General features: G+C 42.7%; 1 protein-coding gene across 1 annotated transcript in view; it reads left to right on the top strand.

Moving 5' to 3' along the window:
• TLK2 (tousled like kinase 2) overlaps window positions 1–12,790 on the top strand; it is a 63,228-nt gene that overhangs the window by 23,812 nt on the left and 26,626 nt on the right. Inside the window, exons 6-9 of the mRNA XM_019548486.1 lie at window positions 2,010–2,177; window positions 2,818–2,913; window positions 7,054–7,146; window positions 11,788–11,898. Coding sequence (XP_019404031.1) covers window positions 2,010–2,177; window positions 2,818–2,913; window positions 7,054–7,146; window positions 11,788–11,898 — 468 coding nt within the window. The remainder of the gene's footprint in view (window positions 1–2,009; window positions 2,178–2,817; window positions 2,914–7,053; window positions 7,147–11,787; window positions 11,899–12,790) is intronic.

The following is a 12,790-nucleotide window of genomic DNA, read 5'->3' as shown; positions in this document are numbered from 1 at the left end:
CCACAAGCTTATTTCTATAACTGGAAGCTGCTTGGGTGTCAGCACTAGCAGCCTCCCCCTGAATAGAAACATTATGCAAGTTGCTGCGCCTCTTAAATCTTTCGAACCATCCTGAACTGGCAAAAAAAAAAAAAAAAAAAAGGCTCAGAAGCAGACCTCTCAGGCAAATTTTTCTGTAAATCATCAAACAGATTCTTAGCCGCCTTCTGAATAAGCAGCATACTCAAAGGTATACAGCATTGAATTGTATCCTCAATCCACATACTTAACAGCTTCTCCATTTCTAACATAATTGGAACCCTACTCTTACTGAGTTTCAAAGCATTTAAAGGAGTTACGATTCTACCACATTCTTTTATTTTTTCCTTATTTTTCAACATGGTCCTAAGAGTTGACCTAGCCAAATTCAGTGCTCTACAGACCTCGTTCTGGCATTCCCGTGCTTCAGTTTGCTTTAGGGCATCCAATTTAAACTCCAGTGTTATGCTTTTGTGCTGTTTATTCTCAGCACTTGCACTCAAAAAATGAAGCAAGACGCTGACACAAGCACAAAAGAGCATGAAAGTTTTTAACAAAGCAAGATGGTGATGAGGTTGTGCGCCACCCGTGCTCCCTGCCCAATATCCATGAGCATTATAGTGCGCATGGGTTTCACTAAGTGAAACCGGGTATCAAAGTGAAATGAACGCTATAGAAAATGGTGCTAAGCAAAACAGTGTTAAGTGGGGATTGCTTTTATGAGGTTTTGTCACTGTCACTTATGCTGCAGTGTACTTGTCGGTGGCCAAAGCTAATGGAATAAATGTAATATCGTTCAGGAAGTTGCTATGTTTTCCAAGAATTTGAAGCAGACAGCAGATCCCCTTTCCTCTCAGTTGTGGTCTCAGAAAACTGCAGCTCAGGTTTCAGCCTCTTACATTGCTGTCCCACAAAAGCTCTGTTTGATGGGGAAGAGAGAACTGTGAAATTTCTAATAGTGCACAGAAAAACTTTTGGATAAGTTATCCTTCACTGCTTTTGTTTAGTTCACCTGTTAAAATTGTGCCCCCACCCTTTCGTTTTAATTGCCCAAGAGGAGGAAATGCATAAAGATTAACTGGAGAAAGAAGTTTCCATGTAACGAGGCAACATGTGTAGCTTCCTGTTTCAGATAACAACTGAGCAAAACTAAGGAACTCCAGATTTTAGTTATCATAAATCAGATTTGACTACTTTTTGTACCTGTGGTGCTCTCCTGGTTTTAAATAACAGCACAGTATGTGTTGGACTGGATGGAACCTAGTATATTGCATTGAAAAGTCTGTGGCACTTGGATCTCACATTTTCCTAACTTTAATCACTACAGTTAAATAGATTACCCTTGATTGAACAAGAATCTATGTACAGGTGCAGGAAAACTGTTGTGGCCTGAAAGAATGACTTTCCTTTGGCTGTACACGTGCATTTCCTTAAAGCATTTGGGAAAAAAGATTGTGCTTTATCAATGTCCTGGAGGGAGAAGTTTTTGCTTTAGCAGCAAAAATCAGTAGTTCTTCAGTCTTAGATGTGGCTTTGCATCTAATCTGGAACACCTGTGCCTTCAGTTTACTTGTCCTGAAAATGAAGACAGTAGAACCTAGATCCCCTAAGAAATAGTAGGCATTAAAGTTCTGAGTTCTTGTGGGATGCGTGAGTCAAATTAAGCTATTGTGAAATCTTTATGTAATTCATGTTACTTTGTCGGCTCTAAAATATGCAATGATTGCATTTAAATGGAGAAATAGTATTCTGCACATTAATATATGTTTCAGCTTATTTCATACATGCTAATCTAGCCTCTCCTTTTTGGTCACTGTCACTGGAGCGATCTTTCCAAGAATCCTGCTTTATTAGATCCTCACTGTGTTGGCTGCCCGTTCCTGAGCTGCTGCTTCACTGACAATAATTTTGGCAGAACCAGAGAAGCATTTTTTTCTTTGTTTCCAAGAGGTTTATTTTGTTTGTTTGCGTGTTTTTTAAATGTATTACAGCGCCGAGTGGAGCAGCCGCTGTATGGTGTAGATGGCAGCACAGCAAAGGAGCCACAGGAGGAACACTCTGCTCTGCCAACGCTGATGTCGGTGATGCTGGCGAAACAGCGGCTAGAGAATGAGCAGCTGGCACAGAGGGGAGCTGGCCTCTGTTTTACTTTTGTTTCGGTGAGCGGTTTTTTAAAAAAGGAAAAAAGACAGACAGAAAGATTCCAAACCTAGGGGAATGACTTGTCATGGGTTTGGGTATGGGATTTGTGGAGCTGCAAGCTCTAGAGCCCTGGTCTGCAGCCAGCCCTGGTTATTAGTGATAGTCTCTCTGCCTTCTGATGGCTGGATCATAAGATCTGGAATTCTTCCTGTGTCAGGTCTTATCTGCATGACAAGGGGCATCAGTTTAAGACAGCTCGTTGTTGTTGTTGTTTTTTTAAGTTTCAACTTTAAATCATATGAAAATATGTACAGGTGCTCTTATTTCAGTTTGAGAGTCTAACTATATAAGTCAAAGTAAATTCCTTACTGATTTAGGCTAATCGAAAATAAACCATGTTCAGAGCCAAAGAAATTACTCTGGATGAAACGTTATCAGTTGCATGGAAGCTTTTAGGATCACTGTTGGAAAAAATTGGGCTGGATTTTTCTGGAAAGGATCTGCTGGTTTGTACTTTGGTGTAATGAATCTCTGAAGCTCTATACACAGGTATCCTAAAAGTATGTTGACAAGTTGAGTAATCATTCGCCATACAAAAATGAGAGCATCTTCCTGAACAATTTCAGAACACATAACTGTGTTGAATTCCATTTGCAGGCCCAGCAAGGCAGCCCATCTTCTACAGGATCAGGGAACACAGAGCATTCCTGCACCTCCCAAAAACAGATTTCCATCCAGCACAAACAATCCCAGGTATGTGCCATTGTATGGTACAGCACAAGTCATCTGTTTGGGTTGGAATTTTACATTTGATGCAGTCTGCAGGTTTGCTTTATCACTGAAGGTAGTGATGCCACTTTGATAGGCATAGTCTAATGGTTTCATCAGAGTGAATGGAGTTCAGACTAAAGGCTCTGTAGTTCTGCTACCTTGAATGAGTTCTTTACTACTTTTGTTGTACCCCATTTTCTTCTGTAAGAAATATTTGCTACTTAATTATCAGATAGTAGGGGGCTGTTTTTCCAAGGTACCGTGCACACAAATTTGACTCAGGATTAATTTTTTTTAAATAGCTCTGTCTTAGTGCTGTGCCTGCACACCGTAAGTGAGGATGCCCACAGTCTTTACTTAGGGCCTTCTTCCTACCTATGACTGCAAGAGAGATCCTTGCAGTGTTTGCATTCCTTGTTCTTGGTGAACACATGACTACAATGAATTTTAGAAACTGTGAAGGACTGATCAATTTAATAACTATTTCAGTGCCACTTTCTTTTGTAAACTTTTAGATAATAAGGCTTTCCTTTATCCAGGGATGTTTGTCAGAATGCAGGGCCGTGTGTGTGTGTGTCTAAAACATCAGATCCTAAGTTGCTATGACTGTCCATCTCACAGTACAGCTATATTGATCACATAGTCTGTGTCTGCTGTGCTTTGAGAAGGCCATGCTCTAGTTTTCTGGCTCATCTCTTTAAGTCCATCTCTAAGAAGAACCAGAAGAAGTGGGAGGTCAAGGTAGAGCTCTTCCTTAATAGTTTCATAGTTGGTAGGGTCGGAAGGGACCTGAACATATCATCAAGTCCAACCCCCTGCCATCTTAAGATCCTCTGTAAGATTTTTGACTCAATCAGGCCTTCAGAGAGATGTAGGTCCCACTATATTTTCTCACATGACCAGTGAACTATGATGTCCCTTAAAGTTTCTAGACTGTTTTCTGTAAACCTCTTTCATTATCCACACTGGCCACGCTCCCAAAAGGGGCCCACTAAGAGCCCCACTTCCGAGACTGAGAACCACCTTTGATTTCCTTTTGTTGGCATGGGGACAAAATGCTTTTAAGACTTGCAGTCTTAAAATGAAGTCTCGTATTGACGTTGTGCCACAAAATTCCATACCCGTGCCAATTGCCTTAACTAGCCATGAGGATGAGAGAGACTTACAGTGACAGGGGAGTTCAGGCAAGGTGGTTATTACAAAATATCCCTTGTCACACTGTTGTTGAGGGAGAACATGAAACAGAGTGACCCTTCCAGAAGAGGAAGCTAGACTACTCCATCAAGTCCTTAATCATTCTGCTTCCTCACCATCGGTAGTTCAGTTCCACTGTAGGCAGAGCTTAGGGAAGACTCCTTCAAGGTGCACACAGGTCATGGTGGTTACAGCAACACATCTGCTAGCTACCTGTTCTGCCCTTGTTACTTCTACTGGCTATGGTCCCCTTCAATAGGCCATCTGGTTAGTTTCATGGACTGTCTCAAATCCAGATCGTCCCTGCTGAAGGAACTGGTATCATCTTTGAGCTATTTCCTGGCTTAATCCCCATATAGAGAGTAAGTAAGTGGAGGAACGTAGCGGGAGTGGCCACAATCCTAAAGAGCACAAGCCTCTCCTCGTCTTGTTGCTTTCCCTAGATGTGGGGTGGTTAGTCCTCCCACATCTCCATAGATGATTTAAGTTTTCCAGGACCTACCCCAGTGAATGATGATGATATTTGATATCGCCCTGCAAGTCATCCAGAAAAAACTGTAAATAATTGGATATCCAACAGCCTTTTTCTGCAACAGCTAGCGATTAACGATACTCTTTGAACCAACTAAAATGATCTGCCATACCATTACCAATTGCAGTAAGATCGAAAAAGACAGACAGATATAAGATACCCACTAGGGCAGCAGTTCCCAAACCGACAGAGTGTGCACCACCAATTTAAAACGATACAGCCTTAAGTACCACCAGCAAATTTTTGTCATATGAAGTAATTATAATAAATCTGTTAACACGTACCACTGGTGGTACCCGTACCAGATTGGGAACCACTGCACTAAGGGTTTGGATATTTGCATTAGAGTCCTTCCCCTGATAATGTCATGGTTCTAATAAAGGCTTGACCTTCCCACCCTGAAGGGAAAGGCTCCATAGTTGCAACTCTTTAATAGTAAAATCTTCAGAAGAAAGCCAGGAACCTAGTAGGGGCTACTTGCTTTATGAATTTCTAATTTGCAGAAATTTGTTAATTTTATGGGTACACGGTAAAAAGCCTGACAACCAGCACCTCCAAGCAGTGTTCAGTATAATCCAGGTGACCTCAGACTTTGGGATTACAGTCCAACAATATTCAAATAGACCTCTACTAACCTGCCTTCTGGTACCAGTGTAACTGCTTGTTAGTTTTCATTAGCAGAATTGGTATGGACAGTTTTACTAAAAGAGTAGTTACTTATCTAGTGTGACAGTTAGACGTGGTGCCAGTATAGATTCCATGCCCTGTGTATCCATTCCTTTTGGTTAGAGTCCTACTTCTGAAGAAATGGAGCATATGTTGTGAATGTTCCACCTTTTTTTTTCTGCTCTTGGCAACAATAAATGCCCTAGTGGACACTTGTTCAAAAGAACTTGACCTGATTACTAGGGCACATGCGCACACAAAATGAAATCTATGGGGAGAACCATCATTCTATAACTAATCATTTTTTTTTTCCACATATGCAGACCTCCTGCAAATTATGCATATCTCACAAATTAAATGCATTTTGTTTTGTTTCCGAAATAAGGGGTTGTCTAAACTCTTAAAAGGGAACATGTTAATTCTGAGATCATTTTAAATGAGTCTTTGAAGAGAATTCTTTTTACAAGGCAGTCTTAAGGCTCATCTGATAACCACTTCTCCCACATCTAGGGACCACATATATAATTTTTTTCTTTTTCCTCTCCCTACTGAAGCATTAGTTCAAAGGTCACAGTTCAGCTTCCTGTGTGCTGGCTGTGCTGCTATTGTATGGAAGAACAGTGAAAACCAAATTGGCTGTGGGGACACTAAGCAGATTTCAGGAATGCAGCACAAGGAGACTATTTTGCAGCTCCTGAAATGTCACTAAAATCAGTGTTTTCCCAGGGTGGAGTTTTCTGTCACTTTCTGCTTTCTGCCTGACATTTATGCCAGGAGTGTCCCCTGAAGTGCTTTAAAATAAGCAGTTCCTCAGAGTTTGAGAATGCAGGAGGGTCCTGCTTTCTAGATTAAACTATTCAGACTCCAGCAAATATTGAAGACTAGCCTGCAGAGAGAACTTGCTTTCTGAAATAGTAACTGTTCTGTCTTCCACAGGAGGTAATTAAAGGAAGATAACATAGCCAGGTTCAAAAAGGGACTAAATCCAGCAATTTTTTCAGCTGGAGAGCCACTTAATGAGTTTTAGTGAGCTGTCAAGGGCTGCATGGTTAGCCCCACCCCTTTACAGGTGCCCTGCCCCCTGGTCGCTGTCTTGCCACTGGAAGTACCACCCCTGGCTTTTGTCACCGAATGTCCCTTCCCTTGCCCCTGGAAGTACTCCTGGGGAGAAGAGGATTGCAATCTTGGAACCAGAAAAAACTAAATCTTATACTAAAAATAAACATCTACTGCAACATATTTTGGTTTTATTTAAAAAATATATATTTTTATCGTGATTTGTGTGCATTTGTGTAGGGTATATAGAAGTGATTGCATAATAGCTTAAAATTAAAATCTTACTCTTGTATATTGTGTGTGGGGTACAATAGGGTATGTTGGGGGGTTGTCTACATGGGCACCTTGCTCCCACCCTTGTAAGTGGAAGGGTTGGGCGGGGCATAATTCGTTGGGTGCTGTGGGCCATATGAACGTGCCTGGCAGGCTGGATCTGGCCCACAGGCCGTATTTTGCCCATCCCTGCATTAGGTGGTCTGCAGACCCCACGTACCTGCAGGCCGCAGGTTGAAAACCACTGCTCTAGATGCATCCAGTTCAGCGCTCTTTTTCCTATAGCATCCACTTCTGCCACTGTTGAAACGGGATACTGGACTATGTGGACCATTAATCTGACCCAGTGTGGTGGTACTTTACGTTCTTATGACTTTGGTTTGTGGTCTTTGTTTCTGCAGTCTGACCTCACAATGGAAAAAATATCTGCATTAGAAAACAATAAAAACTCTGACTTGGAGAAGAAAGAGGGGAGGATAGATGACTTATTAAGAGTAAGTATTTAAAATGGAATAACATTTTACCAGAGATGTGGGTTTTCCAGAAAATTTTAAATGGGAAAATTTTCCGCTGCCCTAAATGCAGCATGATCTGATTTAGCATGTTTATTTGACTTCTATTTAGTAAACAAAATTTTAAAAACTCCCCCATGTTAATTCTCTGTCCCAATAGCCACAAGTATTTGAACCAAAATATTTGATTAGGAAAAAGAAATTAAATACAGCACACTTAATGTGGTTTAAATGTTATATTCAAACAAATTCAAAGATTTATGTGGAAAGAAGTAGACTTTTACCAGATGATGTCGTTCCACCACTTCACTGATTAGCTTTCTGTATACAGCTTGCACGCTTTCAGGATGGTTTCTACACGTTATTAAATGTTATTTCGTTCTTGTTACGTTGTTAACATATACCTGCCCACGATATTTACAACTACCAACTTCCTTCCTTCCTTTGGTGGCTTGCACTTCACTATAAAGATACCACACACTAGTTTTTTTTTTCTGATTAGGCATTTATTGTGACTACTTCAAACCAAAAGCAGCCAAAAACTAACAGATCTTATGCAAACATTTCCAACTTCCCCAACTCAAGAAAATAAATGAGACACACTGCTCTGTGTGTTTGCTGAACTGAAACAAAAATTAATCAGTTTTAGTTTTGCTTTTGCTTTTGCTTTCACTTGTGGTCTGAGATGAAATAAGAATTTTAGCTTTGGTTTTGATTTTACCTGCACAGCCAATTAGGTGAATTCATTACTTGATTTTTGGTTTGGATTATTATGTGAGTGTATTTACCCTCTTGCTGACAAATCAATAAAACATATATGTACTCTCTCTTTCACACTTCCTGGGGATAATTGCCTGAAAAACATCCGTTACAACTTTGAAACTGCCACGCTTGCCTAATATTATTTTGGCATCTATTCACCGAAATGGAAAATTTCCCATGGGAAAAATAAAGCACTGGAAAATTTTCTGCCCAACATCTCTGCATTTTACAAAAAAGGGGAAAAATAATAACCCGCTATTCAGAGATGGTTTCAGAGCATCCTGGTATTTCGGGAGGGAAGTGCATACAAAATCAGCCTCTAAATAAATCACTCTGTCCTACTTGTGTTGGAGAAACTGCCATCTTAAAATGAGGTAGTGTGAATATATCTTTATTTTTCTTCATTAAATTGACAAAGCTAAGCTGAGATGGGCTATTCTTGATACTGAGTGCAGCAAATAGGTAAGTCTAAGAGTTGCAACCATTTCTCCCAAGTACTTGAAAGATTTTTGTGAAACACTTTCCAGTAAGGCAATAGAAGGCAAAAAATAATTCTGTTTTCGACCTGTTCCGAGAATCGCTTGCTAAAGTTCTCATTAAAAGAGAAGACTTAATCAAATGCCAAACTACAAATTCTCTGTTTTTTGAAGAGGTAGTTTTCCAGCTAACAAAGGAAACACACTTGCAAATAGAACATTTCATGGAATGATCTTAGAAATTGCTTACTAACAGAAACCAGGTATTGTAGGAACTGACCAACTGCATTTCATTGGGAATACAGCTAAAAATGTAAATTTAGTCAGTTTACCCCTTCCCATTACTAGCCCCACTGTTCACTAGAAAAAAGGCATAGTCCAGAGGTTACTGAGCTACCTTACTGGAAAGAGTGATTCAATTCCGTGTATTGTTGCAGACTTCTCCTTGAGCAAGTAATTTATTTAATAGATTTCATAGACATTAGGGCTGGAAGGGACCTCACAAGATCATTGGGTCCAGCCCCCTGCCCAAGAAGCAGGAAGTCAGCTAGGGTCAAAGGATCCCAGCAAGATAAGCTTCCAAATCTTTCTTAAGAGTCCAGAATAGGTGCTTGCACCACTTCTGGGGGAGTCTATTTCAGACTTTGGGGGCTTGGACAGTAAAGAAGTTTTTCCTTATATCCAGCCTAAAACGGTCTTGCAGAAGTTTGTGACCACTGGACCTTGTCATCCTTTGAGGTGCTCTGGAGAACAGGTATCCCCCAAATCCTGATGCACACCCCTTAAGTACTTAGGCTGCCACCAAGTTGCTCCTGAGCCTTAGCTTTTCCAGGCTGAAAAGTCCCATGGTTCTCAGCCTCTCCTCGTAGGGCCTGTTCTCTTGCCCTCTGATCATGCACGTGGCTCTTCTCTGGTCTCTCTCAAGCTTCTCCACGTCCTTTTTTTAATTGTGGAGCCCAGAATTAGATGCAGTACTCCAGCTGCGGCCTCACCAAGGCCGAGTACAAGGGGAGAATGACGTCCAGGGATTTGCTCAAGAAGGACCAATAGATTCAAACCAGAGTTTTGTTCGCTTTACTGGCTGCGGTATCACATTGGAGGCTCATGTTCATCTTGTGGTCAGTTGTAACCCCCAAGTCCTTCAGCCATGGTGCTAGTGAGTGTAGCCCTGCTAGGCCTGTAAGTGTGACGCAGGGTTCCACCCCCTCCTCCCCCCCCCCAAAGTGGAGCACCTTGCATTTCTCTGTATTGAATACCATCAGGTTTTTTGTCTGCCCACCTTGCAAGCTTATCGAGGTTGGCCTGGATCACCAGCCTATCCTCAAGTGTGGATGCTGTTCCTCAAAGTTTGGCGTTGTCAGCAAACTTAGTCCACTTCTGACACCAAGAATCCATATAATTTATAAAATTGTTGAAGAGTACAGGTCTGAGAACGGAGCCTTTGTGGACACCACAGGTCACTGAGTACCATGTTGATTCAGTTCCATTAACTACCACCTCTGGGTCCAACCTTGGAGCCAGGTTCCCAGCCCTCGGACTATAGTGTAGCCAAGGCCTCAGTTCCTCAATTTTTCCATGAGGACATCATGGGACACCAGATCAAAGGCTTTTTTAAAGTCCAGATATAATATCAGCCTCTTCTCCTTTGTCCAGGTGATATGTCACCTGGACATAGAAGAACATGAGATTGGTCAGGCAAGATCTACCTGCAGCAAACCCATGCTGGCTGTTCAGTAGAATGTTGCCTTCAGCTAGCCTATCAAGAATGGTTTCTTTGATAATTTTTTTCCAAAATCTTCCCAGGGATTGAGGTCAAACTGATTGGCCTGTAGTTCCCTAGGTCTTCCTCCCTTTCTTGAAGATAGGCACCACATTGGCCCTCTTCCAATCTTCAGGTACTTCGCCCAAGTGCCATGAGTTCTCAAATATCCTTGCCAGTGGCTGTGCTATGATGCTTGCCGGTTCCTGAAGCACTGTTGGGTGCGAGCTGTCTGGACCAGTTGATTTGTGGGGGGTCCAGCCTCTCAAGATAGTCCTTCACTAGGTCAGTGCCAGTGATGGATGCATATGCACCCCCACCCTGGCCATCCCACATCATGTTAGGCAGGGCGGTCCTTTTGGGCTGATGGAAAACCAACGGAAAGTTATCATTAAACAGGCTGGCTTTTTTTCTGGGTGTTGGTTGTCAACTGTCCCACTTGGTTTATCAGGGGAGCAGGGTGTTACCCTTGTTTTTCTTCTGACTCCCCATGTATCTGAAGAAGGAGTTTTTATTGTCCTTGATTTGTGAAGCCAGCTAAAGTTCAGTTACAGCCTTGGCTTTCCTGGTTCTCTCCCTACAGGTGCAGACGAGTGCAGAGTACTCCTACTTAGTGATGCTTCCTGTCTTCCATCCTTTATAAGCCTCTCTCTTTTTAGACGTAAGAGGTCCACAGGTTTCCTGTTGAGCCAAGGGGGTTGCTGTGCCATTTTACTACTTTTTCATACCGTTTGGGATGGACATCCCTTGAGCTTTCTAGGATCGCTCCCTTAAGGAGCAACCATTTGTCATGAACTCCCTGTCTAGTCATGGCCTCTCAGGGCCTCAGCAACAAGCCTCCTGAGCTTATTAAAGTCGGCTTTCCTAAAGTCAAGGACTTACGCATTGCTGACTGACTTGCTAGCTTTGTGATGCATAGTGAAGGTGATCACCAGCTCCCCTTCGATTCTTAGGTCATTGACTAGATCACCCCCTTTGACCAGTACCAGGTCCAGCAGTGCTTTACTTCTAGTCAGCTTATAAACTTCTTGAGACAGGTAGAGCTCATCCACGCATGCAAGGAAGCTTTGTGACTGATTGGGTTTGGCTGAGTGCTCTTCCCATGAGGTGTCTGGGTAGTTGAAGTCTTCCATAACAACCACGCGCCGAGAGCATGCAGCCTTGGCCAGTTCCCTGGTGAATTCGTAGTTGAGCTTTTGTTCCTGATTTAGGAGGTCTGTAGTAGACTCCTACTGTTGTGCCCCCTTCACCATGTTCCTCTTGTATTCTGACCAAGAGGGTCTACAGCCTTCCTCCATGTGTGCCAATCTCAGCCAATCTTAGTTTCTCTATACTTCAGTTTCCCATCTCTAGGATAATAGGACTTTCCTATCTCCCCAAAATGCTGTAAAGCTAGAAATGTTGAAGACTGATATTCTCAGAAACTGTGGTATTAGGGGGGCACCATATAAATATAACAGTTGAATTCATTTGATTTTTGCAGCAAGTTATGGTGCTGGTTTGTTTTCCTACTGTGGTGTCTAGAACCAGCCAAGTAATTTTTTTTCCTAAGTAGCATTTGGGTTAAGTTTTCAGGACAGACTTGCACCCCCTATTTTTAACCTTGTATCTTTTTTTTTATTTAAGGCCAACTGCGATTTGAGACGACAGATTGATGAACAGCAAAAGATGCTAGAGAAGTACAAGGAACGGTTGAATAGATGTGTAACCATGAGTAAGAAGCTTCTCATAGAAAAGGTGAGTGTCTGACTTTTCAAGTCTTGGCATTCAAAACCTGCCCTGCTTAGGTGCACCCAGGCCCTCTGCAAACAGTCAGTCCTTTTAAGAGCTCATGCCTCTCAGATACATGATGCACAGTATAAGTCAGATACATTCAGGTGGCATTTGCTGGCAGGCAGCTGCTGCTACAGAGAACTTTTGCAGGCAGACCATTCGTTATTGTATAGAACCCTTTGCTTTTCGGAGAAGGGCTGCTCTAACATTGTTGAGAGAGAACAACTGTAGTTACCAAAATCCAAGATGACTTTGAATTCAAGACAACGCCCCCACCCAGTTATTAGATTCTATACATGGAAAATGATAAGTTTGCTATAACTTTTCACATATACAATCTAATTAGTGGAAGGGTGTCTTAAAATCATCCCCTCCACTGCTGTGGTGGGGAAAGCAGTAACAGGGAGCAGGGGGCAAACTCATGCTCCTTGCTTCCCTACCCCTTGTCTCCCCACTGCTGCCTGCTCCTCTGTCTGTGCTTGTTCCCTTCTGTAGCCTGCTCCGTACCCTTTATCACCACAGTGCCTACCCACCCTCTACCTTGACCTTACCTTCTGCTGCACCTCTGCTTCTTTGGGGCAGTCGGCAGTAATGGCAGTTCCTGGACAGGGCTGGGCGCATGGAGGGGGTGCGGCACAGCCACAGCCATGGAGGGGTGGGGAGGGGCAAGGTGCGGGTGGAAAGGCTGCAGGTTTCTCTCCCCCATGCTACCTCCCAGCTGTGTGCCCCTTCTCCACCCAACGAGCCATTCCATCCAGCAGCAGGCAGTGACTCCACTCTTGCTTCAGCCCTGACTCTGGGGCCAAAGCTGAACTGCTGTCTGTCCTGGGCTGGTACACCTGTCCAAGATGAGGCC

Source organism: Crocodylus porosus, unplaced genomic scaffold (genome assembly GCF_001723895.1).
Source record: "Crocodylus porosus isolate Cpor-Errol unplaced genomic scaffold, CroPor_comp1, whole genome shotgun sequence".
NCBI lineage: Eukaryota > Metazoa > Chordata > Crocodylia > Crocodylidae > Crocodylus > Crocodylus porosus.
Note: the sequence above shows the minus strand (reverse complement) of the source record. Positions and strands in the feature narration are given on the sequence as shown.